Source organism: Centrocercus urophasianus, unplaced genomic scaffold, assembly GCF_019232065.1.
Source record: "Centrocercus urophasianus isolate 14NV4802_14NV808 unplaced genomic scaffold, USGS_Curo_1.0 seq_14, whole genome shotgun sequence".
NCBI classification, from domain to species: domain Eukaryota; kingdom Metazoa; phylum Chordata; class Aves; order Galliformes; family Phasianidae; genus Centrocercus; species Centrocercus urophasianus.
In genome coordinates this window covers 11,005,003-11,032,718 of record NW_024884586.1, presented here as the reverse complement: position 1 = coordinate 11,032,718, position 27,716 = coordinate 11,005,003, and the positions used below count along the sequence as shown (strand labels likewise).

General features: G+C 40.9%; 1 protein-coding gene across 2 annotated transcripts in view; it reads right to left on the bottom strand.

Annotated features, from left to right (window-relative positions):
- ANO1 (anoctamin 1) overlaps positions 1 to 27,716 on the bottom strand; it is a 74,888-nt gene that overhangs the window by 9,974 nt on the left and 37,198 nt on the right. For both annotated transcript variants that reach the window (XM_042814294.1, XM_042814293.1), the window contains exons 4-19: positions 26,033 to 26,131; positions 24,792 to 24,943; positions 23,654 to 23,708; positions 22,037 to 22,088; positions 19,416 to 19,481; positions 18,862 to 18,917; positions 17,152 to 17,193; positions 13,990 to 14,054; positions 13,263 to 13,397; positions 11,798 to 11,958; positions 8,152 to 8,234; positions 6,298 to 6,309; positions 5,400 to 5,471; positions 2,368 to 2,442; positions 1,432 to 1,633; positions 652 to 763 (exon numbers count right to left, since the gene is read on the bottom strand). In XM_042814294.1, coding sequence (XP_042670228.1) covers positions 652 to 763; positions 1,432 to 1,633; positions 2,368 to 2,442; positions 5,400 to 5,471; positions 6,298 to 6,309; positions 8,152 to 8,234; positions 11,798 to 11,958; positions 13,263 to 13,397; positions 13,990 to 14,054; positions 17,152 to 17,193; positions 18,862 to 18,917; positions 19,416 to 19,481; positions 22,037 to 22,088; positions 23,654 to 23,708; positions 24,792 to 24,943; positions 26,033 to 26,131 — 1,439 coding nt within the window. The remainder of the gene's footprint in view (positions 1 to 651; positions 764 to 1,431; positions 1,634 to 2,367; positions 2,443 to 5,399; positions 5,472 to 6,297; positions 6,310 to 8,151; positions 8,235 to 11,797; positions 11,959 to 13,262; positions 13,398 to 13,989; positions 14,055 to 17,151; positions 17,194 to 18,861; positions 18,918 to 19,415; positions 19,482 to 22,036; positions 22,089 to 23,653; positions 23,709 to 24,791; positions 24,944 to 26,032; positions 26,132 to 27,716) is intronic.

The window sequence follows — 27,716 nt, the reverse complement described above, 5'->3', positions numbered from 1 at the left end:
ACTTCTAGTATTTGATTCCTAAAGTAACTCGTGTGAAATGCTATGTCATTGAGCAGGGTCACCTAATGACCAGTTCTAGAAAAAAGAAGGAAATCAATCCATCTTAGAAGTTTCTCGGTTTTTGTTTCAAAAAATAAGTCCTATGAACTGAGTGAGCAGCTCAGTACAAATGCAAGCCACATGCCCTACAACAGTATAGGTACATCTTGGCAGAAATCCTATAAAAAGAAAATAGAAATCCTATAAGGTATATTAAAAAAGAGAAAAAACAAACATAAAACAAAATGAGAGGGACAGGGAAGAAACATTTGAAAGTAAATTAGTGAGGTAAGGTTAGAAGAGAGGAGGCAATAAGCTGTGCAGGCTGAGCACCAGCTGTACACCTCAGCCTTGTTCCCCAGGCAAGCTGCCTGCTGCCCAGCACCCCACGACACCTCAGCATTGCCCTCTCACTAAGAAATCATACTAGAGCCAGAACCTGACTACCCATAGGCACCTAACCTCATTGCTGTTGTGTTAACCAGAACATGTCCTGTGGTATCTTTACTGTCACCCACCCCAAGGAATCTTCCTTATCACCCAAGTCTTAACCCTACTTCTGCTGTTTCAAGCAATGAACCAAAACTCTGAACAGACTTTTTTGTTACCTACCGGCCTTTGAAGAAAGCAACATAGAAGATGGGTGTGTAGGCATTGACAAATTTCAGAAGAAAAGCCTTAAAGATCAAACGCTCTTCAAAGTTCTTGTCAGTTTTTGGAACCTCTGGAACCAATGGGACACATGTAAGAAACATTAAGAAACTGCCCGACCTGGAACAATACATGACCTAATAAATACGGACTTTAGAAAGCATTCTCAGCCACCTTTTAAACAAAGAAAGGTAAAGTAAGATGGCCCTCAGGGAGGTCAGTGGTAAGCCCTCTGAAATCCTCCTGTTCAGCTTCATTGCAACAACTCCAGCATCTGGAGTTGCAACTGTCACATCCGGCTGACCCTCATGACAATCATTTGCAGGATGGAGAACTTAACTGAAAAGAATTCTGGACCTTTCATCAATCATGCTTTTTGGAATCATTTTATTTTTCTGCCTTGTTTTTCTTTGCATTCACAGTTTTCCATTACTTGAAATCTCTCGTGCCAAGTAAGCAAGAAAAAAGAAAGCAGTAACTGCGTGATAGAGAAGAGTCAATGTTGAGAGTAGGTACAGGAATTTAGCTATATCTCTGTCACACATAACTGGATTAGCAATTAGACTTCAAAGCTGAATCCATCTAAGCTTTGGTATTTGCAAGTGACTAGTGAGAACTCAGGTCACCCACTCGAATTCCCTGGGTTTGCTCACTAGTTTGAAGTTAACCACGCAATGCAGTCCATCCAGTATTCTCATTTATAACTGCTCCAATAAAGACCACCTGAGGACTTGCACCTACCGATCTGAGTTAGCCACCTTGCTATGCAGCCATATACTTCATCCAGGAAGATGATGACAACCAAATTGATGATGACAGCAGTGGCAGTGACAGTGACCCTGACGCTGGACCGGCCCGATGGGGTTGCGCTGATTGCCAGTGCTGCAGCAGTGGAGATTCTGTATATTATGACTCCAAACACTATAGCAAATGTCAGCCCCACCTGCAAGTAAGAGCAGCACAACCCCATTACAAAAGATTTAACTGTAAACACTTGGCACAAGACCTAGCCATGGCCTTACACATGAGGTCTATGGGCCATACCCCAAACCCAGAAATTGTGTTAAGGCTCCTAGTCACTGTAAGAGCAGATCCAATTTTACTTGTCATTTGATCATCAAAATCTCTGGAAATATATCAATTAAGTCAGCCTGGTGTATTATACCTTTGGAAAGGACTTAAAAGCTTTTTATCCAACTGCCGCTCTGTCTTGAATTACTATTTCCTTCAAAATTTGTTTTAAACGATGATGGCTTATTAACAACTGGGGAAAAAAAAAAAAAGAAAAAAGAAGAAGAAATATGCCATTCTCTCCTTCCTGAGCACTTCCCAAGAGCACTCTCTGTGTGTTTTAAGCTTTGTCCCATCAATCATGGTGGTAATCCCCACCTCCATGCCTTCATTTTTCCCTTACCATGTTCAGACATACTTATTTCTTCAGTGGAAAGAGTAGTACTTCCACTTCCAAGAGTAGTGCTAAAGTAGTACTTCAAGCACTTCAATTTCTGTAAAAGTTTTTAAGTTACAAAAAACTAAAATGTTTGAATGTTTTTGCTGGGAAAAAGTTGTTGAGAACCACATTAATCTGACAAATGGTTTCATCAGCATTCTTATCTCTTCTGTTCTTTCTGATCACTCAGTAATGTAAATTTCAGGCTTTTGCCAAGTGATGCTTACCATGAAGATAATGCCAACAAAATTGGTCAAGTAGGCTGGAAAACGATCCTTCCATGTCAGCTTCTCTTTATCCGTCTAAAATTTGGGGAGGGGAAAGGGTACATTTACTAAAGATAGATCATGTAATTTTGTGCATGTGACAAAAACACAGAGGGAAAATAAAGGCTAACAAATAAAGGCTAACAAATACACACCCAGTTAGCAGATGCAAAGACACAGTGTTTACAGTTACAATTCCACACAGGCAAATTGTTTACTATCTAGGTTCAAATTGGTCAAGTGCCTGCATTGCGGATATAAATAAAACAGATTTTTCTGTGTACTTTTTGGAGGAAGCATGCAAATAGCCTGTCATAAACCATGATGTAAGATCTCTCCCACTGTTAAATATTTTATTTTCCCTTCCCTGGAAAAATCCTTCCTCTTCTTTCCTTCTCCATCTCCAGTCTGTATTTGCAGCTTTGCATTTACCCAACTGGTGCCACTGAAATACAGACTGTACCAAAAAGCTTCAGGATGAGCACACAGTTGACAGGGAAGTTCTTGCTCTGTGATGTGACCAAACTCAATTTGCTTCAATAGTAGCAAGTTACGTGACCGTCCATGTGGTGTCTGATGGACCAGGCTACTGGAGTTAAGATGCACATGTGTAGTGAGATGGTCTGCAGACTATCCTAAATCCCATCAACCTTCTAGTGACTCTGCCACAGTGAATTAGGGGATGAAGATTTCATTTAGAGCAGTATTGCTCATCATGTCTTTCATGAACTTTCATGTCGGGAATTGTTTTTAAACACCAGAAAATAAACAACAAAGTAGCGTTACAGAAGATGACGCACACATTTTAACGGACATAAAAATATTACTCAAAATTCTATTTTTATTCCATGCACGTTGCCTTAAGGAAGTGCAAGCAACTCTCTCAACACACAGCCCATGCTCCACTGCAAAACATAACCTCAATCCAGCACAGTACCCCTAAGGTTAGCCATGCAGTGCCATTCCGGATGCATAGAAATGGTGGCTAAAAGAGTGCTGAAGGAAACCGGGGAGGAAGGAAAAGAAACCCAAAACTGAATGTGAATATTAAACAAGAGTTCAACAGCCAAAAATAATTGATTTGTGTCTTCCATAATTACACATAATTTGAGCTTCCTCATAAGTTTGAATAAAAAGAACCAATTTCACCCCAGCCATGACTGTCTTAACTCTTTGTCTCCATTTGTTTGCTGCCTCTTCTGGAAAATACCGATGCTTCTGATGGCAATTAAAGGAAACAAAAAAGGATTGGGCAATACAGCATTACAAAGCACTGCTAAATTCATCTCTATAGGCTCTACTAACTGTATGCACTGCAGTTTAGCCACAAGTGAGCGCTCTGTTTGTGTTGCAGCCTAAGGTTAATAAAAAAATAACAGCAAAGCACAAACTTTTGTCCTAAATCTTGGGATAGGTCAAACTGTCCTGCAAAGAATTTCTCATTTTTAATTTAGGATTATGCCATTCTTGTTCCTTTATGATGTGTAAAGGATGTCCAAAGTGTTTTTCCTTTCAGAAACATGTATGTAATTTTTTAATCAGACTTCTTTTGAAAAAATGTGAGCAAGTTCTGGGTTGACATTAGATAGTTTTCATTTAACAAAATTTATGAGTTGACATTCAACTGTTGAATTTGAACCCGAACACTCCAGATCCCAATGAAAGATAATTACCAAGTCTTTCAGAAAAAAACTTCTTTTCTCACGTTTCCCAAATTAGCAACATCCATATTGAATGCAGCCCAAGAAGTTATAAATAGTCTGGTTAAAAAAAACCTCTCTCTTTATTGCTCAGCTTTCCTTCTCTGATATTTCGTGGTTACGATTAATTGTCTGATTATCCTAATCTTCCACATTCAGGATCTGAATTCCTAATATACCAAAAGGAACAGTGAGTTGCATATTTCTGGTAGAATTCAACAAAGTCTATATGCAAATGTTTACGTAAGAAGGCAGCAATATGAATTCTTTTTCTCCTGCTAGGGATTTAAATCAGGTATTCCACATTGCACAAGACAACTTTCAATGCTGCACCCCCTCCATTAACTAGAAAGTATTGACATCAGCATCCTGAAAAAGGGGTGCAGCAGTACTTAAGCTGTTCAAAGGAACTGTACTGGCTGCAGGTGAGATGCACTCCAGGATGGCTGGCAGCACCTTATTCACATCAGTGTCAAGATCAAGGTAAAAGCAAAAGTGAGCAATACCTTATCCGGTGAAATATAATGGAAGTTATGGTTTTAAAAGGCAGAAAGTTAATATCAAAGCTGGAACTGGGCAAGAAAACTGGTGTTAGTGCTCCCAACTAATGCTCTCAAAATATTTTTATTTACAAAACAGTCCCAAGACCTAAAGCACAGTCAGATCCCAGCTCAGCAGCAGGACATTTATCTTCTAAGAGCAGTGTTAAAGCAGTGCCTTGCCTGACCTACACTATCAGCAAAAAGGCAAAAGCAGATGTTAAGGTTCCCAGAGGCTTCCCTAAGGCAGCCACAACAATGCCAGAGGCTTCCCCACATAGCCAAAACCTCTGTATGAGAAGCACCAGATTTCAGCCCCGCAGGTTGACCTGCTGGCGGGAGGATGGATGCTTACAAGACAGTGAACCTCCCCTGAGGCACTTGTAATAGCAAAGAATAAGATGTGTTGTTCTATTTTTCTCAAGTTGTATTGGTTAGCCTAACAGGACAGCCCCTTCAATCAGACAAGATTTCTTAAACCACACTTCCATGTCTGACCACACCAATGAAGGCATTTCTAGGCTTACTTGGGTCTTAAGTATGAGAGTACACATGTATACCAGGGCTGAAAACATCTGGAATTTAAATGCTATCTACAGTTTTTCTGTTTTGTTTTTTATTCTTTGTTTTATTATTATTATTATTATCACTGTAACCTATTTATTTTTTTTCCTGGTTGTGAGTCAGTGCCTGCTATAAATGGCCTTTATCAAATCTTTTTTAATAGATGAAAAAATTAATATTTTTACCATACCTCTTTATGTTTGTGTTCTTTCCTCAGTGATTTTTCTAAAACTTTTGCTTCGTATTCTGCTCTGGGATGAGCCTGTGAAATAAGTCATATTGAATAAAAAGCCAAGTCATCTGTTTTCAGCATCAGCTAAGTATGAACCATTTGCAGGTCAATTTCCCAATAACCTCTGTTTTGTAATTGAATTCTAATTCACTCAATACATTATCTCAATTGATAGTTCATTATACATTTAACCAGATGTTAAATGCTGTATGATTTGCAGTTGTACAGCAGCAGATTGATTTGCAGTCATGATTTGCCTACAGCCCTGTGTACATTAAATATAATTCTTAAGAGAACACAGGACGTCCTGCAGACAGGTTCAAACTGCGTGACATTGTACTTGGATTTCAGTGACCTGTCCTTGTGATGACTATTAGATTTTGCATGCTAATTTTGCATTCAGTGACTCTCAGTTCTTGAAGGAAACACTTATTTGTTGTAAATATGCAAAACCCATTGTTTTGGGATCCCAGAAAATTGTCATCTGGGGTCTTCCCGTAATCCTGTCTCGACAAAATCCACACAATTAGCCATTGCAGGAGAGGGAGTAGGAAACACTCAGAAGTAAGAGACAGCCAGAAGATTCAGAAAGATTCACGGCTTCAGAATTGACAATAATTACGCATTCACAAAAGATGCAGAATTCAGAGGTATGCATTGGATGGAAAACAGAATGGATCTGAAAAATGTCTGAGCAAGTGGAGAGGGGGAGGGTGTAAAGGAAAAGCAATCAGTGGGAGCTGTAAGGGAAATCTGATGCTCAAAAAAAGAAGAGGTGGAGATCAAAAGATGGCATTCATCAGTGGACATGTAATAAAAAAGGTAGGAGCAATTTTTTAAAAAATGTTTTCCAAACCTTGACTGCCTCCTTCAGGAAACCAGAAAAAAAATAAAATAAAAAAAATACAACACACAAAAAAAAAAAAAAGAAAAGAAAAAAAAAAAGAACAAGGGGGAAAAAATATTGATTACTGAACTGTCACAGATTTGTATTTTCACAATTACATGAAACAAACACAGGCGCAGTGGATGGCAGAAGCTAACACAAGATCAGTCCACTCATGTTCCATGCTATCTACTGACATTACTGTAGGTACTGTATGACATCGGTGTCCCTAAAAAACACTGGAAGATGAGACACTTTGTATTTTATTATCCACTTTCGACCCCAGCTCTTAGCGTGATACTAGCTTAAGTTTCATCAAAATCAGAAATAAGGAGGGACTCAAATTCCTTGCTAACTTCACAACTTATCTAGAATTGCCTATACAAAACAAAGGATAGACTGTATTTTATTAACAGCTGCTGCCTTTGGCCACACAAGGTTTTAGCCTGGTAGAGCTCTAAACTTGGACGTGAAGGAGATGGCCATCGGAAAGATACAGTTAATCCTTTCTACTTTCATGTGTGCTATCAGCAAGCTGCCAAAAATAAAAGGGCAGTATAGCATGCAGCAAATAAAGCCCCATATTCTCTCCCAGTCGAATAGATATAATCTAGCAAAGCGCATGGTAGAGTGGCTGCTTGCACAGTGTGCCTAAATATATTAAGGAGGAGCTAAATATATTAAGAGGAGATAATTTAGCAGAAATGTCTGGGGGTGAGGGAAGCAATAACTGCCCAAGGCTCACCCAGCTGCACAGCACCCTGTCAAATCTATGAGGCTTTTGTTTCAGGGGAACAATATTTGTTGTGTATCTACTTAGGATAGCTTGTGATATGACAAGTGCAGCCGTGCTCCTTTTAGTAACAACAACAGCAATAAATCTGGACAGGCAGGAAGCAGGGCAGTGGCCCCATGCCAGCTGTATGCCCTGGCTGAGATGCTGCAGTGCATGGGGTGACACAAGGGACCTGTCCCCCCGGATTGTGACCAAGGCCATGGCAAGACTGGCACTGCTGTCACTGTGCTACGGTCAGGGCAAGCAGGTACTGTTAGTGAAGTGGCAAATTTAGAAACAAAAAGGTGTAAGGCAGGTCCTAAGCTGAGCATTTTATCTCCTTTTCTTCAAGAAATTCATTGATTTTTAATACCCTTTCTTAAATATACAGACCCCTCTTTTTCTCCTTTCATACTACTTAGTACGTTTATCATAAACCTGACTAGGGATTTTTTTTTTTTTTTGGGGCATCCAAAATAAATACCCCTCAACACTTGCATCTCTTCCAATGCCCCCAGTGCCACAAGCACTCATCTGACAGTACCTTCTTAACTATTTGTCAAGTCATGGCTTGATCTTGCATCATTCAAGTGGAATTTTCAGTGCCTTTTTTTTTTTTTTTTTTTTTTTTTAATTCAATGCTGTAACTTTATCAGGTTTGATACATTCATTTCTGATTTCATTTCAGCAGTGCAAGCTGAAGTTCTGTGGTTGTTAGTGCCCTGACAACAGCCAGGGAGTAACGCATGAGCCATATATTCCATGCATATGCTGCTAGGTGTGACCTGGTTGCACATTTACAAAAAAACAAAACAAAACAAAACCAAAAAAAAAAACCCAACACCAACCGTGATTTTGTGGCTACACGATTATGTTTCTATGGCAACAATACATACTAGTCATAGCCTGGCTATAAAAACATCATATGGTTCACGTAGGGATTTTCCTATCTTTTAAACACCCCACAGGCCAAGGTCTGGTGGCTTGGGGCATGGAAGGACTCAGAGCACCGCGGAGCAAGACAAAGAGTCAGAACGGAAGGGACAAACCTCCTCCTCTTCAAACCCAGTCAGGTCCCACCTGTAGTTGAGCCGCATCTGCTTTCTCTTCCAGTGTTCCATAAAGGTAGCAGCTGAAACAACAGGTTGACAGTTATTTTGATGTTTTATAAAGGTTCAGAAGTCATATCATCCCTAGGTATGTGCCTGGAATCTGTGCTAGCAGCCAACTTTTCTGTCTGTGTAAGCTAAAATAAAGGACATTTACTATGCCCACATGACTTCATGCGGAATGATGCACACAGCTTTTAAGAGGTCTAAGAAAGTCAAACACCCAAAGTTATTTAAATATTTGCATGTGACTAATAAAACCGTTGGTCTTCATCAGTACATAATTCCATTTGTAAGTCCAAACAAATCTGTTCTTCATCTACACAAAATATGACTGATTTAACTAGTATTGTACTGCTGGTATAATTGTTCGCTCAAAGATATCAAAATAAAGCATTTGTGTATTCTTATTCCATCTATCTAGTCATCATAATAGTTACATTGGATCTAATAATCATGCTCAAACCCAAATACTTATCATATTGTTAAAGCTGCAGATGAGCAAAGTGCTAAAGAAGCCTGTGATGGTTTTGGGTTTTTTAATCATTAAAAACACCGAAATTTTGTTTTTGATGAGGACTACTTCCAGAAAAGAAACATCTCTAAAGCATTTCTTGAGTCACGGTGAAAAATCCCAGTCTATATCAGTCTCTCTGCCTCTGAGACTGAGCAAGTTCTCAGAGGACGTATTTAGATGCTGGGAATACACCAGCACTGTATGATAAATAAGCGATTATGAAAGAGGCAAGACTACCCAGAAGTGGTGTTCCCAGGGGAGCTTCCCGCAGTGAGCATTAACAGATGTGCTCACAAACATTTGCCCTCTTGTTCAGGAAAAACAGAGGCAGGGAAAGGGCAAGAGAGCTGAACACAAAGAGGAGGACACCATCAGGTCCAGAACCTGGCTCTGTTCTTGGTATTCCAAGAGTAACTTCAACCTGCCAGCCTTTTGGCTGAGCCTCATCACTGTACCCATACCATGTAACTGTCTCTTAAGAGAGCATGTCAGGATCCCAAAGATCACATCTCTTGCTGCTGGGGCTCCTGTCCTGCAGCCTGTAGTCTCCATCCACAGTGAGGAATATGGACAATGAATGACATGTTGTTTAATACTGCTGCTAGGAGCTGTTTTGTGGCACTGCCTTACAAAGATGCAAAATGAAAATACTGCATCTGAAATGCAGCCAGTTCATTTCAAAGCAGTGGGCGAATGTGCCAGGTATGCTGCAGTGGTTGAGCACAGCCACTTCTCCACACATACCTCTGCATTTTCATACCTCATCTGGGCCCATCAGTGTACACAGAGCTCAACGCTTCCCAGAGGTTATTATCCAAATGATCTTATCTAGATCCTGTGAGGTTTTCATGTCATTTAAGACCACAGCTTCACGCCTTTGGAAGTAAGCCAGTATCACTTAACACCAGGTAAGCTTCCGGGCTGGCCAAGGAGTGCCAGCTGTTTTGGAGAACAGCACTAGACCAAGGCTCAGGTGTAATGTTGAACCTGTGGCAGGCATGGGTCAGTCCTACAGCTGCTCAAACTCTCATGGAAGCAGAATTCTCCAGAACTCTGTAATACTGGCCCAGCGAACTGGTGGAGTCACCATCCGTGGAGGTGTTCAGGAAACATGGAGACGTGGCACTAAGGGACATGGCGGGGATGAACTGACAGTCGGAGCAGGTGATCTTGGTGGTCTTTCCAAATTTATCATTTCTATGAACAACATCAGAGAAAGACAACCTGGCCAAGATGGCTCTTTTAGGAATTCCCTCAAACTTTATTTCCTTGCCATGTTAAGGACATTTTGCTGCCGTTTTGCTGTTTTAGATTTCATCTGCCTCAGTTCTTCAACTGTACAGAAGCCTAATAAAACTCCTTTCAGGCAGAAGTGCTCATAAATGGCACTGCAGAATATACACATACTTACATATAGAGGGAATTAATTTCTCTTAATACTATTTCCTTAAGAAATAAATTTCTAGTTCCCTTTAGAAAAAAAAAAAAAAAATTTAAGAAATCTTTAAAAGTGAAGTTTAAAATAATGCAAATTCACAACCTTGTGGAAAACCTGATCTCAAATTCAAAATGACATTATTGAAACATTTTTTATATGATGTTCCACCAAAATCAAGTTTTACACTGACCTAAAAATAACTTGAGGAATTTCACATCCCACTCCAAAACTATTTCAGAGATTAAGCCTTATTTTGCACAGAGCACAGAAACTGACTTCTTCCAATATGTCTGCCTTTGCCCCAGAAGGTAAAAAGTGCATGAAGGAATCCAGAGTTTCTTGGTAAGGAAAGGGAGGCAAACAACCCTACTCTTTGGACAACAGAGCATTATGTGCAAATACCTGTGTGGGGATCACAATAACAGTAAGTGAAAGAGACCGAAACTGATACTTGACTCTCCACATGAGAACATCAGTCTATTTAAAGCCTCTGACACGGCACCCAGCTTTGGGGTGTATCACGTTTCTCCCTGTGCATTATATGGCCAGATGATCTTGAAGATCACAGGCACTCCTCCTTGCGGCGATTTCAACCTCCCAAGGTCTCCAGCTTTTCCTTTGTACCTGCAGTGCTCCTGACTCCCCGATGCCCTTAAATCCCTCTGCAGGACAGCCCTTTTCCTAGGCAGTGAGCTCTCAGCATCAGCCCTTAGCTTACTGCAATTCAAATTAAGACATTGGTGAAGACGACACTGCTGTAAGAGGAATTACATTGGCTTCTACAAAAATCAGTCCAGAGCAAACTTTTCGCACTTCTCTCACCAACACTGGGAACCATGAGGCTGGTCAAACTACACAGCTGAAGGTAGTGAAGTGTTCTATGTAGCCTCCCTGTACAGGATTCCAGTTACAAGCATGGGCTTTGGACCCATCGTTCCCATTTATCTATCTAGACAGGTCCCCATTGCCTGGCACGAGGATGACCGTGGCTCATGTAGCCCTCTGTAACTATTCCCACAAAAAATTTCACAATGCTTTTAACTAAATTCCACAGATGAGAAAAGAAAGGTTAAGTAACTTGCTCAAATACAGGGCCAGTCGGCATTAGAAAAAGTACCTATTATGACACAATTCCCGGCTCATGGTCTGCATGCTTGATGTCTTCTTGCTGATAAACTTAATTGCATCTCGGAACACGCTCAGGAATCAATGTTGGTTTGTCCAGAGACGTTAAAGGCCATTACACTTCCCCATGGAGCCCTCCCCTCAACCCCAAAGTACATCAATACATTTCTTCCGTAATGCTCTAAAGTGGAAGCTGGCTTTGCAAATAGATTTTTTTGGCAAGCTATGCAATCTCGTTAATGAAATTTTGACATACCATGCTGCAGTTTTATGACAGATGCTTAACAATTTCATTTGACATTCATCTTGAGCAACTTCTTGAATTTTAGCTTTCAGTCCAGAATATAAATCTGGGAGTGGCAGTTTCATGGCGGGAGTGGAGGGGGGAGAAAGAGAAGTCCTTAATATAATTAACTGAGTATAAATATACTGCTTTATCTCTTCTGCTCCTTCCTGTTTTATCTTAAATAATTAAAAACTTAACATCAAGGCATACATCTTCTTACCCCAGAGAGCCATGAAGACTGAGAAGAAGACAGTTGCAGGGTTATCAAACAGATGACTTGCACGAGCAGTCGCACAAGCGGAGCTCATCTTCCAGTAACTGCATGTTCTGTCACACAAGGGACACATGGTGATATTGTTTCTCTGGTCACACATTTCCATACTGCAAAGAAGCAATACAACACATGAAAGGCAATGTCAGTATGGCCCAACATCCAAGCTCTGTCAGTCATTTCTGATGGGCCACTCTACTCGGCACAGTATCTGTTTCTGATCTGTAGGACCACCAAACGCTACTCTTGTAGTCTTTCCCTCTCTTGGCCTAGTCAGCAACTTCATCCGTAACCCCTGCTAACGGAGGGGCTGAAATAGCAGATGCAAAAGACTCTGCTTTTATAGAATATTATTGTTTTTAAAAAAAAAAACAACAAAACAAACTTATTTTAAAATACTAACCACAGCAACAGATAAAGTACAAGGGAAGTGCTGAGGATCAACACACTGGAGTTCAACAAATTTAATTTCTCTGCAGACGACCAATAGTAACGTTTTTGACTTTCTTCCACTGTTGGAAGCAGTACAAAGCAATCTTATCCACAAAAAAAGAAAAAAACACAAATCTATTTTCTGATATCCATTAATCTGCTTTGTTAATCACCGCTCTTGGTTGTTGTACAAACTATGTAATTTTCATCTACAGCTGATGATGCACGCGGGGCAAATAATGCAAAATCATAGGGCTTCATAATTATTATAATAACAAAATGTACTGAAATTTAAAAATAGTGGGACATCACGACTTTGTTAATCTGACTGCAATTGCTTAGTTTAGACATACATATTCTTGATTTATCTTCATGTCACACAATATGCTTTTCAGCATTTTAAGAAGGGAGCACCAAAACCTATCATCAGCAGCCTTTTGTTAGTTTCACATAATGATCTGCATTAGAAAAAAAACCCCACACCTGAGCAACCAGCCAAGAATTAATTTTAGTACATTCAGCACAGCTCAACAAAGTAACATTAACAATAACTGCTAATGATCTTAAGACATGCTGCAGTTCTGGTGCCCACATTCAGCCCTCGGTATATCTCCATCACTTACTGGAACACGAACCTGTGGGACTGCAGCCCCCCCATCCCATGGAGCTCACCCACCCCCTTCAAACACAGCTCCCAAAGGATGAAACATGCAGGATGTGAAGAGGAACATGGACAGAGAGCACTCACTGCACTCTGGCCAGTGCCAGCTGGCAGCCAGACCTGGGAATGCCATGGCACACACAGACAGGGCACTGCAAGAGGTGCAAGGAAAAGCCCAAGAAATGGGAGCCACAGTTTTCAGCTGTGCTTGCTCTAGTTATTAGTGACAGAGCATCTACACAGGTAACATTTTATTTTGAAATTCTAATTGCCTCAAATGATAGAAACATCTGTTGTGTATTTTTTTTTATTTGCTTTTACCTTGGTATGTTCTCATCCACAGTTGCACAGCCATATAGGAAAACGATAATCCCTACAATGGAAGCTGGAATAAGCATTTGTGTATAAACTCCCAGCCAGGCAAAATATAGTCCAATCTTCTCTCCAAAGTATTTTCTGAAAAACATTAAAGATTTTTAAAAAGAGAGAGGAAAAAATGTTTCCTATTTCTTAAAATATAACGTGGCTAAAATTATGAATCACAGCTGGATTAAACATGGAGAAAGTAAGATCCAATGACCTGTGGGAATGTTTTCCTCAGAGGACTCTCTTTTTCATGCATGGAGTTAATCCAGTGATGCAGGCACCATGAAAGCCAGTTAGTCCAACTGAACATTGTTTTCCTGTGTTTCTGCTGTATAAGTTGATATCTCTGGATGTTCTGAGAGCTATTCCTCTTACCAGAGCCCCTCATTTTCTGTAGCACAGTTACTCCAGAGAGTCTCTGCTCTTACCAAGAGTGAATGAAACACACAGAAAGTACTGAAAACCCACACAAACCTCCTCCCTGCCCACCCTAGTTCCCCTGGCTTCCATTGTGGTGGCTGGAGATGTATATGCAGGGACTCCTGCTTGACACAGAGATGCAAACATACACAGCTGCGTGTCCTTGGGAGCATTATGGGGTGGCTCCACAGCACCGAAGCACTGCCGGGCACCGGCAGGCATGGCTGCAGTGCAAGAACATGCCCTCAGGGTTGGCTCTCACCTCACCAGATCAATGGGCTGGTACTTATAGAAGACTCCATAGCTTGCCCACTCCTCACACAGGAGCTGTAAAAGAGAAAGGAAGGTAAAAGCTGAATCCCAACATGCAGGGCAGATTTCTCCTTTGCAGTGCTCATGCTTTGTGGTTTCAACACATAACTCAGATCTGCCAATATACATGGTCTGCATTAAGTATTAAAAGCAAATTTGATGATCTGGCATGCTATAATGCAGTGATGAATTCTAGTACATTAAAAGGCTCTTCAGCAATGGGATTGATGGATAACTACAGCAGAGATGGGGAGAGCAGTCCTGATTTTATGAGCCGCAGAAGGAATTTAGCAGTACATATAGAAAAGATGAACATGCTTTGAGTTAACAAGACAGAGAAAACAAGCATAAGTGGGTTTGTTTCCACTGCACAAATATTCAGTATTCATCAAGAGGAGCTGTGCAGAGCTGCCTTGAAACCCACATTTAAGAGATTCTCAGCTTTAAACTACAAGTATGTGATGATTTCCTCTCATCCTTTCGGTTAGGATACAGGCCAAGAAGAACAATGATCCCTATTAATGATTTATAAAATTGAATCTCTCATAAAAACAGGCTCCTCTGAGACCTTCAACTTCTCTTTTACTTTGTAAAATATATCAACAGTGCTTCTCTGATCTGATTTTCAGTTCACCTAACAGATTGAACAAGAAATCAATGCGTCTAATACACACTGGATAAAAAGAACTGTTTTCACTGGTTACCTGTACCAGCCTGCTTTTCCTGGGATGAGGGAACCAGCCTGTCTACACATGCTTTAGAATTCACGCCTTCCTTTTCAGCTTGTCTCCTTGGTTTAATCAAGTTAAAAGAGATAGGGAATACATTACTGAACAAATAACTAGTATTTCAAGGAGATAATCTGTTGGTCATTTCTGAGACCACTTCCTAGGGGAGCAGCCCAAGCAGGATGCCACTGCTCAAGTCTATAGGCTCTATGCCTGTGGCAGGAGAAGCTTGGCACATGCAGCCATGCTCCTTGAAGCAAAGCAGGCCGGGCAGGTTGGGCACTCCAGCCACTGCCCACAGATTGCCCTATCTCAAGCATCATAGTGCAGAGCCAACAGGGTTTCCAGAGCAGTTAGCAATTCTCCTGCCAAATCATTGGTCAGATCTTCCAAGTTGAACTGCTCCATTGTGCTTTTGAATCACTCAAAATTACGACTTTCCTTCCATGGAAATGTGATGTCAAAAATAAAAGTGGACTATGGATTTTCCCCTCTTTCCTGAAAATAATTCATCTTTACTAGTTTCCTTACAACCATAAGGGCAGAAAGTGAAACCTGAAAGGCAGGCTTTTATTAAAGATCAGCATTCTTGCGTATGTGATTTTTCATTCTACTGCAGGTTTCTTTCAACCATTTTTCCAAGAGTTTCAGCTCTGCTGCCTGTGCTTGGGAAACATGCAATGATTCAGACAATTCAACATTCATGTGTACCAGCTGAAACTTCTTTTTTTTTTTTTTAATTCCTTTTAATAAGATAAGTTAGTGCTGGAAATGAGATGATTCCTCAGTAAGCTAATCTGGCCAAGCCTATCAGGAAACACTAAATGAAGGAGATTCTGCATCTGTGTCATTTTTCACTTTTGTATGCCTCTTCAAACCAAGTTTGCAGTTAAAGTACAAATGAATTATCTCATTTATCTTGACATTTATCAGCTTGATATTCAAAGCGTAGCTTCAAAGACATGATTATAGAAGATCAGTGAGCTATCCCTAAATATTTACTTCATTTCTATGTCTCAAATTTAATTTTGTTGTAAGAAAGGCACAGTCTGGCCTAGCACCGGATTAGATTAAAGAAAGCTTCAAGAAACCAGAAGAGATGTGCCAAAGCACACCAAGAGATTATTTGAAGAAATTAGAAGCCAAAAGCCAAGGTAAACATTTCAAAACAGACAGTGAACTTGTGAAATAAGTGCATCTGTGAGGCTAGTAGTGAAGACAGTAATCCAGCTGATTTACAAAACATGGACTTTCATCCATGTTTCATCATTTTTCAGGGGTGTATTGCTCAATGATGAAATGATAAGCATGTGGTATTTTTAACACAAATCAATGGGGAGGAGAAGGGGTTGGGAATTAACAGTAGCTGTCTCCTGATGACTCATTTGCATGTTAGGCCCAGCAAACCTCTAATTTTGGATACCTATTTTCATAAGGCCAACATTAAGGGTTTGAACCCACTTCTACACCCTGAACCACGCTTTTCCTCATGGAAATGTGGCTGTGAAACAAGTTGGAAGGCAAAGGCAGGCAGTCTAGCAGCCCAAAGCACATGGCAATCAAATTCATTAACTCCTCTCATGAAGCAGAGAGTTCAGGAGCAGGCCCAAGCTCTCTTCTGACACACTGATAGTGAGCTGATGTGCTCTAAAGGAGCATGGTCACCAGTGTGCAGAAATTCCACTCCAAATTTAAGAAACTGACATTTCTGCAAAATGTAGGGAAATTTGCATTTTTTTATGAGAAGTATTCCCTCAGAATGGTTACTAAACATGTTTTGTTTTTTTTTTCAGTATACATACACTAAAAATAATTTAAACTGCAGGCTTATGCAGAAAATGATACAGTAATGATACCACCTCTGGATGTGCTTCATATTAAAGCTTAAATGGAAATAAAAATTGAGTGTTTATGAGGAATGAGCCAGTCTCTATCCTTCCCATTAGCTGACATGCCCACTTTTTGGGCCTGATTCTAACCCCATACTCCAGAGTAGCGGCACATTAATCCCAGAGACTGCAATGAATTTTGCATGGTTGGCTGTGGCACAAAGCAGGGTTTGTGCTGGGTATAGACATCTGAAGATAGCTGAGCATATTCTCTCATTCAGACCTGAAGTTGCAGCACCCTAACTTTAGGTGTTGTGTCTAAATGCTCTCAGTACTAATGTGGTAAGAAGTGCACTGTTACTAAGCTGGCATTTCATACACAGCCATACTGAGCTCCACATGAAGGCAAACTGAAATGTTAGAAAGTATTCACATACTTCTACTGCATGACATTTTTGTGATATGGTGTGCGAAATCTGGGCGATGCCCAGATTCCAGCAGGTAACTTTAGGCTGGGACTTTCGTAAGTCTGTCAACCCCCTTACATCCACTTACTTTTCTGTCATTGGGTTCGACGTTTTCACCTTCATAGTCGCCCTTTAAAGAAAGAAAACTCATGTCATTCAGTGAGTCACGCCCAGAGCTGCTATGCTTCCTGCACGCCCATGGATCCCTCTTGCTTAATGCATCAAAACCAGAAAAGCAATCTGTAAAATAATGTTGCATTTTAGGAGTTCATTTGTCATAGCACACTTTGTCTCTTGTCATCAGGCACATTAAGAAAGAGTAATGGTGTCCATCACTGGGGAAAAATAAATGAATAAGTGATAAAGGTGGCCTAAAAATGTCAAGGGAAAGGATGCGGTATTTCCGTGGCGTTTGGGGTTCACCTCAGGCCACTTGACAGAGGAGAGAGCAGCTGAGATAGCTGATCTGTACCCAAAGTCTCCAAACATTCAGGGCTGATTAGATCTGTGGAGCTATTTTTAAGTATGATAAAGGAGTAAATGAAGACAATAAATAAATTACTTAAAACAGAGCCCATCAGCAGTTATCTAAAGAAGTGGGGCCAGTACATGCAGAGAAGTTTATTTAACTGTTCTGGATTTTTAAGTGATATCACTATAGCTTACGAGTGCCTGATGTTCACGATAAGTATCGGGCAGGCAACGGACCTGTTGTGATTGCTGTTACCCGGAGATAAAACACTGGAGACACAGCAAACAGGACAGAAAACTAAGACAGCATGCTTCATTCACACGTTCCCCATGGGGCAGCCTGCACTGGGCTTGGCAGTCTCTAGACTCTTACGCAGCCAGCCCATCATGAGCAGTATTTCTGTAATGTCCTCTTGACATCCACTAGGCCTTTTTGGAAGGCTGGCTGAGGACAAGGCTGATTGTGTTTGACAGTTTTAGCCATGCCATGAACTTCCAAGGGAAGGTATCACCAGCACCCAGCTGCTGTGTGCCTCTGCCTCACAGAATCACAGAACGGTTGGGGTCAGAGGGGTCCAACCATCTGGTCCAACCCCTGCTCCAGCAGGGATACCCTGAGCAGAGTACCCAGGACTATGTCCATGCAGTTTCTGAAGATCCCTCAGGAGAGTCTATAACCTCTCTAAGAAACGTATGCCATCACACACCCAACACAGAAGTGCTGTCTGATGGTCAGAGAGAACCTCCTGTGCTCCAGTTTGTGCCCACTGGGCAACAATGAGCAGAGCCTGGCTCCATCATCTATGCACCCTTCCTTTGGGTATTTTGACACATTTATGAGATCCCCCGAGCCTCCTCTGCTCTAGGCTGAGCAGTCTTAGCTGTCTCAACCTCTTCTCAAAGGAGAGGTGCATCAGTCCCTTCGCGACTTTGACAGCCATCCATTGGGCTCTTCCCAGCACGTTTAGGTTTGACATCACTCACCTTGACAGTATGAAGATCCCCAGCTCATGCGTGGGCACCACCTAAATTCCCCATCTCCCCCTAATCCTCTCTATCCCAGTGAACATTATGGCTTAGCACACTTGAACATCTCATGAAAGACATCACTTAGGATCATCAGAAGTAGGACAGAGGGGAGAAATTCATTAATAGTGGGCACAGTGATGGAAACAGCCTGCAGAAATGACTACAGTCATCACACAAGCAAGCAGGAAGTTGTATTCCCGAGCATCAATGTTTGGGATGATGCCATTAATGCATTATATATTAAAAACTGCTTGGTGTCAGACAGTAGACATGGAAAATACATTCCAAGATCACTTACATCATGCAAAGGATATGCAGCACTGTAAACTCCATTGGCAAGCAGGCTGGTTATCCCTTGAAAAATAAAGACATAACAGTTATTTACAATTTTGAGGCTAGACAGTCCCACTTCATCATGCTTCCTGGAGGTTTCCCTCAAAATAACAGCAATTTGGTCAGCTAATGATTTTTCTGCCATCTCATTCCTTTCCACGTGCTTTCATTTTTAATCATATAGGTTATTAAACATGACTCATTTTATGAAATGGAAAACTGCAGAGAGCAAGAAGAAGTCATATATATTTGAGAATCAAGAATTAGAAGCCAATGACTTGAAATTAGTCATTATAATAAATTACATTTTCTGAAAAGTCAGTTTGATTTAAGGGCAAGCCTGCAGATTTGAAAGCATGTAGCAGAAGATTTGATCACAAAAAGAATATGGTTGCAATTGATGGTATAAAGGAACACACATACACACTCACCATACACACAGAGCTTTGAATTCAGATTTCAGATTGATTAGAGAAATTGTAGGGAAAGCCTTTGCAAAGACCTTGGCGTAATACTTACCATATTTACCACATTTTCGTCTTTTATTTAAAAGGGCAGTTTCCTTCTTTCTTCCCTCTCCTTTCCCTGTTTACACATCCGTTTATTAGTTAGATGCATGAGCCTGAAAGCACTTAATGCTTCATCTACAAAATGCATGGGGCACAAGGGGCAGGTTTTTCCCTCTCGGGTGCGGTACTGCTACCTCACCACGGCAGGAGCGCAGCGAGGCTGAACTGGGGAAGGCGTGAGCACAGGGCTGAAGGGCACATCCATTGAGGGACACGGTTTAGAATGGTCACAAGTATGGGACGATGGTTGGACTAAGTGATCTTAGTTATCTTTCCAGCCTTTATGATTTCGTAGTGCTCCCTCCCACAGGTCTCTTGGCCAAACCATGGCCCTTGAGGGCGCACACAGCTTCTCACACCCTGCTGCCATTCAGACAGCTGCTGCCAGTGATGGAGGGGTGCCCACATCTGAGCGTGCCATGTTATTTATGAAGTTATGGCTGGTGATTCAACCAACTGGTCTTGGCTGTGGAACCAGAGCTACTTTGGGTCAGTCGGTGCAAAGCCAAGCAGTTCTCTTTGTGCAAGGCTAAACAACAACAACAAAAAAACCTATGGCACTGTGGAGAATTCAAAAGAACTCAAAAATTTAAAAAAAAAAAAAAAAAAAAAAAAAAAAAAAAAAAAAAAAAAAAAAAGAGCAGAAAAATTACATGCTATAGCATGCTCCGGGTTGACCATCCACTCATTGCTACCTAGTGTGGGACAGCGAGTATGAACCAGGAAGCAATCACTGCAGGTTCAGGAGCTGTTTTTGATTGTTCTTAAAGTAAGAGTTTTTCAACTTCAATAATACAATAGCACTAGCTGGAGAAACTGCTCCAGGAGCATTTAGTATCCTGTAGTATCATTATTTTCCAAGTCATATTTAAAATTATGCAGTGCAATAAGTTGCCTGCAAATGTTTCCACACTTCTAGCACAACCAACTAGGGAATGGATAAATTATCCTTTTAGGGCAGTGATACAAAAGAGCTACATAATACCACATACCAGCATTTAACAGTTATGATAGGTTCACATTTTCATAAATTTGCAAAATGAATAACAAAGAGTGCAGTGTTCGCTGTGCTGCTGCCCTTTTCCAGCTGGATAAAAGTGTTGTAGCATTATCTGTGTTTACTCAAATCCATCTGCAACCTTTGCTGGGTTGTAACCCAGCATTCCAGCGCCGTAACACAAAGAACCCAATTGAGTTATACTGATTACATCCTCGGATGTGCGGGCCTAATGACATTTTTATTTGGTATACTTTGTGACCTTGCCAGTCTATTGAAGAAGAACAATCCAGAAATCCTAACTGTTTACCTTCCTTTAGCCTCTGCCCTATTCAGCTAATCTCTAACCAGTTTCCCATTTTTTTGATAAATAAAAAATAAAAAAATAAAAAATAATCAAGTGAGCAACCAACTCTAAGGCAAGAACTCAAACTACATGGTCCTCTCCCTTCAAGAGTGCATGTACATAACTTCCAGTAAAACGATCTGGCATCAGACTCAAAAAAGGGTCCTGAAAGTCAGAAATTAACTTTGATTTCCCATGCTACAGGGAAACAAAACTTCTGTTAATATTGGCTGAACCCCAAGAAAATTTAGTGTATACAAGGACTCCACAATTATACATTGTATGCTGTTACTTCAACAGAAAAATCCAAGCATGGTAATTGTTTCTTGTATAATTGTTCTTTATTATTTGATGGATTTCTAAGCAGCTGATGGGTCAATATTGAACAGAACTACCTGTAATTCAAGTTCCCATTGTTTTACTTAGCTGCTTGTAGGTAAATAAACGCTATAACAGACTTCAACAGTTATCAAATACCTTCTCCCACATTCATGCGTTTTTTCCTCATCCAAATATGTTTCTATTTGTCATCTGCTAAAGCAACAGGATATGAGAGAATACAGCCTTTCATCTTATATAATTTGGTTTACCATTTTTATTTTTGATTCCCCAGATAGCTATCTACCACTTCTGCCTTACAGTGCTTGAATTCATATTTACTCACATCAGGAATTTATTTCTTAAGAAAACCAGATTTAGGTGAAATCCTAAAAACCATTGGCTGTGGCAGCATGAACTTTACCCACACCTGCCATGAGGGCCAAGGGAAGGGCTGGCCTCAGGTTAAACTCACTTCTACTCATAACAGCGATTGGGCAGTCACCACTCCACTCAAGTCCTTGCAAAGGGAATGCAGTGGCCACAGGTTTCAGGGCAGTTACGGAAGTGCATGGCATTGTTCTCATCCACTACCATGGGTGATAAACTGAACTGCAGAACTTTTGTCACCCCTAGCTCTAGATCACCTTCCAGCCCTGCCATAAAGGTCATAACTAACATACAAAGGGCCTACATGCTCATGTCTCATTTAGAGTTGAATCTATAGATTCACATTTGAAAAAAATTCCAAATAGCTACGGTAATTATATTTCCAAATAAAACACTTACATCCACATACATCAAATCAGAGAGCAGGACAAAAAACAAAACTCCACAGCCGGTTAAAGCTTGCCATTATTTTCAATATCTGAAAACAATATTGATCTTAAATCTCAATAAAGTTCCTTACCCATGCTATATTTTGCTTTGGTACATGTTGTTCTTTTCAGAATTTCATAAACCTGTAGAAGTAAAAAAAAGAAATGCTTACTTGGGATACTGCCAGCAAAAAGCACAGTCTTTCTGTGCACAGCTCAGATACAAGTATTGGCAGAACAAAGACACTGGTGAAGTCATTATTCGTTAATAAAAATTGTCCCGCTCAGCACATCAGAGTATCAAGACTTCCTTACACAGTTAATAATACAAGAGAGGAAGGCTCAGCTCGCTGGCCAGTTACTACTGCTTATTTGAGGGGGACAGGATTACATTTCCCTGCTGTCAGGCCTCCCCTCCTTGCTGCTCATGCTCCGCAGTGACCTGCAGACACTGCTGCCTCCAGCCTCACGAGCTTGCACACGTCTGGCAGCTATCCAAAAACAGGTAAAAGAAACAGTTTGACCCTAACCTTTCAGAGCCTGGTGTCAAAACAGACATATTCATTCTATGTTTTATTCTCACTTATTGTCAAATAACCTTTCCATATTGGCGTGGAGTCAGGATGGCAGGGGAGGTCAACCTGCATTTTTGCACATAACCATTGGCAGCTCTGCAGGGGCAAGCAGCACAGTTGCTGCCTGCCAAGTCATGAGGAACACCTGAGGCTGCCCCTCTGCCCAGCACTGCCCTTCAGTCCCCACAGGTTAAAGAGCTGTCACAGAAAGATGGCTAGTTACATAATTTGATTTTTTTTGTTTTGTATTTTAATAAGTTCAAGCTCTTCAGCTTTTTCTGTTCACCAAAGTCTCGCAGGGAGTGACTGGATTCCTGTTCATTTTGCTGTAAGTGGGAGGGTCAATATTTGCACTGTGGTTTAAAAATACATATGGGAAAGGCAGGAGAGAACTTTAAGTAACAAGAATACAAAGAGAAATGCATGCAGGATAAGATGATGCTGCACACTGCTCAATCTACCTTTTATTACCAGGTTATTTGCAGGGATTTCAAATGAAGCAACACAGAATCAGCATTACTGCTGCATGCCTGGTGTTCTTTAGGAGCCTTAGGGAAGGTGGGCAAGAAATCAGCACCATGCTTTGCAGAATTGTTGCTGCAACTGCAGCTTAGTACAGCCCTGGATGCCATGTAGGCTTTACTTTTAATATCCCTTTAATATCTGACTACAGAGGAGCACTTTGTCCCTTTTCTATTTCATGTTCTGAGTCAAAAGATATTACTCAGATGTAGTTTGTGATATCTTATTCCTGCTTTAGCCTTCACTTCTCTAAGGGAGCTGCAGAGTTGCAATAGAGTAATGTATAGTTTGGGACAGATAGGCGCAATGCAGAAATCTGTTCCCTCCTGGTGATGTGCCTATGAAGAAATCATGTTTCACTTACACCATGAACCAAAAAGAAGATCCAAATCATTGTCCAAAAGGCAGCAATCTGTTAGCATCAAACACAGTTTATTGTACAAGCTAAAGCTGGAAACATTTACTGGATAAATAATTAATGTCACAGGTGATCTCTGGCCTTAGGTACAAAGGGACAAACTTCAGTAGGCTTTGTACCAAAGCCAGCAAAGGGGCTATTAACACCAGGATGAAGGCACTATCTACCATAAATTATTTATAGACAGTACTTACTATAGTGCTTCTTGTTTTGCTGTCAAAGAAGGAATCTCTGTCAGACAAATCAAATCTGTTAAAAGATCAGAAGGAAGCCATTATGTCAAAAAAAAAAAAAGCAAAACAAAACACAGTAATTTCCTGGTCTTGTTGACCCCTTCAGTATTTTCTTTTCTCCTGGGGTTCTCTCATAGCTAACATTAAAGGGTAGCTTGTGGAAATCTCGTTAAAAAGAAAGTCCAACTCTTGCATTTTAAAGACATGCTGTATGTGTTTATAGCATTTTCCACACAAAAGAGGCTGTTGGTGCTCATCTAATTGAATTCCTGACTGCTACAGGCCTTAGGTTTCTTTCTCCTAATAATCTTTATATTTGGGCCATACCCGCAAAACCTGTAAGAGCAGTCTGGTTTCTCTCATTCAGCAAATGCCTAAGATGGTCTCACTGAAGACAGCCACCTCTGCAAGTATCATAAGGCATTTCCAAGCACAAGCTAAGGAGCACCTTCTGGGCTTTCTCTGTGCTATCAGTTTCCTTTGCTGCAGGAGCATCCTACATGCAGTACATATATAAATATAATAGCTGCAAGCCTAAGAACACATCAAACATCACATACATCGACTGGCCCCACTATCAGGCACGTGAATCTAATACACGGCTCCATTAGTGTCCCACATCCCTTCATTTAAAAAAAAAAATTAAAATAATGTTGTATCTAGAGTGAAGAAATCCTTCCCTGGGACTGGTATTTGTTCCAGCTGGCACGCACATAAACACACTCTTCAAAGCTTTGCCTCTGGGATGCTGGCCAAGGAAGAGCAGCAGCAAAGCAATCCAAGGCAAATGAAACTCTGGCTAGGCCCCACCTTATGATTTTTTCCCTCTACCCACGTCTATAGCTACTCTTACCAGTCCACTGGCTTCGTATCACAAGACAAGACCTGATTTGCAGTACACGTGAGCTGCCCATAGCACATAATTGGAACTATCTTTGTCATTATCAATCCACAACTCTGCCCGTAGAATCTTACTGAGCATTTTCATTTTACACGGAAAAAGACTGTTGTAAATGACATTATAAGTTTTGTTTGACATTCATTTCCTTTTCAGCCACTACCAGAGCAGCCCAGGCCTGCTGGCACCATGGTCACTTACAAGTGCTGCTTCTCCCTGGAGAAGGGGTAGGAAAGGCGCTTCACCGTCTGCGGTTTGTGCTCAGCCACCTTGGGCTGGATGGGCTCAGTTATCTTCTGAATTACTGAGTTGATCTTTTTCAGAAGACCATGGGTCTGATTGATTTGATACATCTGAGGGGGAAAACAAAAGAACAGTAAAGCTTCATAGTTTTCTGGTTCACAGAGATGCACTCACAGGTACAATTTCCTCAGTGCAACAGGACAAAGAAGTAATGAACAGAAGTGGTCAGCTCACCCTGCAGCACCAGGGGCTTTTCTCTCAACATCCTGCAGCTTTCAGGATTTTCTCCTCTTCCATGTAATCAAAGATTATTGAAGATATTTTAATTCCCTAACATTGAAGCCACTATTCTACTGCAGTTCTCTTTTTATCTAATTACGCTTCTGACTAAAATAGGCAGTAAGTGAGGCAATAATGGGGATTGATATAAAATCCAAACCAAAGGTGTAGCTTTAGTTTTGTAATAAATGATGCTTAGCTTTGAGAGTGTCTCTTTCTCCATTACAGACTTCCCTTCGCAGTCTGGGACATGCACTTAGCATGTTTAAATATTAATCAATCTCTAAGCTACTCTCACTGAGCAGGTAGCAATCTATCATAGATGACTTAGAATTTAGCTCACGATGAAAATACACCGTCACATCTTTAATGACATTTCAAATATTCTGAGAGGTAATTTACTTTGTGGTAGAGTAGTCCCAACTCCTGCAAGAATGACTGATGATGTATGTAAGTAGCCACCTAAACCCAGTTAGACTACTGTGTGCAAAGTAGTACATTCATTTTTAAGCAGCCCAACCTTTTGGGTGAGAAAGAAACCACCAAAATGTACAACCACATTTCATTATCAACCTCCTTTAAAACACATTGGGAGGGTAAGGCACTGCATAAAATCATTCGTACTGCACACAGACAACGGCGGGAGCCACAAGTTCATGATTTCCATCACTGCTTCCACTTGTTCTTTCTGTTGTCCCAAGCAAGAAATTTTGTGATCCTCCCATTTTTCATACTAAGTGCCAGGGGGTCACCGTTCTCCTTGCCAGGCTGTGCAGGTTAGTTCACTATTTTATAAATGCTTATGGGAATAAAAGTATATTTGAAAGGTGTAATGAGCATGTGTTTAAAGAATGCCTTCCAACATGGATGGGGGAACAAAACACCAAGAAAAAAAGAAAAAACAGGAAAATTGGGCTTACTTTTTTTGTTGGCATCTTGAGCTTAAGAAACTCTGCCTCTCGACACAATACATTCCATGGCGCGTGGATTTTTACAAATCCAACCCCGTGGATCTTAGTCTTTTTAAAAAAAAAAAAAAAAAAGAGAAAAAGTTACTGATGAGAGGAAATTAAGCATTCTCCCCCTTGCGTTTCATTTACATTTAGAGAAATGCCCATTACAGCCAACATTATCACCTCATTTGTTTGAGCTGACCAGTTTCTAACAACAGGACAATCACTGGGTACCTCTCTGCACTGAGCTGATATAAAACGTGACTCAGAAATGCTATTGTCTTCCAGAACAATTACCATTAGGTTAAACAGATAAAAAGATAAAAACTGTTTGGGAAATAAAAGCTAATGGCTACGGACACAAATATAGGCTAAGCCAGGTAAATTTGATTCACAGGCACAGGGCCAAATGCCACGTGTTGTAAGGAGTGGAGCTGAGGGGAGTTCTTGCTGCCTCACAGGAGCTGCTCGGAAACCCACAGCATGAAGGGACAGCTACCTTTCCCAGCCTGCCTTCCAGAAACCCACTGACTACCCAGATTACATAACTAACTGCCAGCCTTCCAATCAGCCATCATTTCCAAGCCACCCTTGAATTTACTTCCTTGAAGAGCATTTTAGTGACTTAATGAACAAGTGAGCAAAACTACTCGCGACAACAACCTGACACAAAGCAATTCATATTTTCACACAGGCACAGAGAATTGGAAGATTTCTCACACTGTACCATTAGCCTCACCTGTTATTTGTGAATTAGGGGTGGCAGGTTTATTTAACACTGATTGCTGTTCTAGGTGTTTAATGTCAACTGTTGCATCCAGTAAATAAAACCAACACAAACACTCACCCTCTGTCATGGAGATTTCAGGCATATTGGTTGGATCAGTTAATTGTAATAGCTTTCTTTGAAATTAATATGACTGTGGCTATTTCTACTAATCACACATTGGCAGTACTTCACAGACATCACTTTTCATGCAGTCTAATGGTCTTTTAATAGAGTATGCTGTTTTCAGGGTACAGGTGAAAGGCTGTAATGTTCACATCTGAGAATGGAAAGAGCAAAACTGCAACCCAGAGCCACGTGCTTGAACCAGAGTATTTAGCAGAACACCTTGCACAAACACAGTTCTCCAGAGGCTGCACCAAGGTACGAAAATTTTACTGTCTGCATCAGATATTCTTCATCAGAGCCAGAATTACCAGTGGACCCAACCCAAGGCATACCATCAATCCATCAACCTCTGATTGCTGTTTACAGCCAATCTAAGCCTCGCCTCTAGCTATGATAACACACCAGCAAGCTGTGTGGCAGTAAGGCACGTGCCATCATGAGTGATGGCTGAGAAGTTCGGCCTGTTGCCCTGGTGAACCTCCCCTCTGCACTGGTGAGGCCACAACTGGAGAAGAGAAGGCTGAGAGGGGATCTCATAACTGTTTATAAATATCTAAAGTGCATGAGTCAAGTCAACGTAGGTGGACTCCTTTCAGACGAGTGTAGCAATAAAACAAGGGCAAGGGGCAGAAATTGTAACACAGGAAGTTCCATGCTAACACAAGGAAGAACTTCTTTACTGTCAGAGTGATGGAGCACTGGAACAGGCTTCTCAGAGAGTGGTGGATTCTTCTTCCCTGGAGGCACTCAAGACCC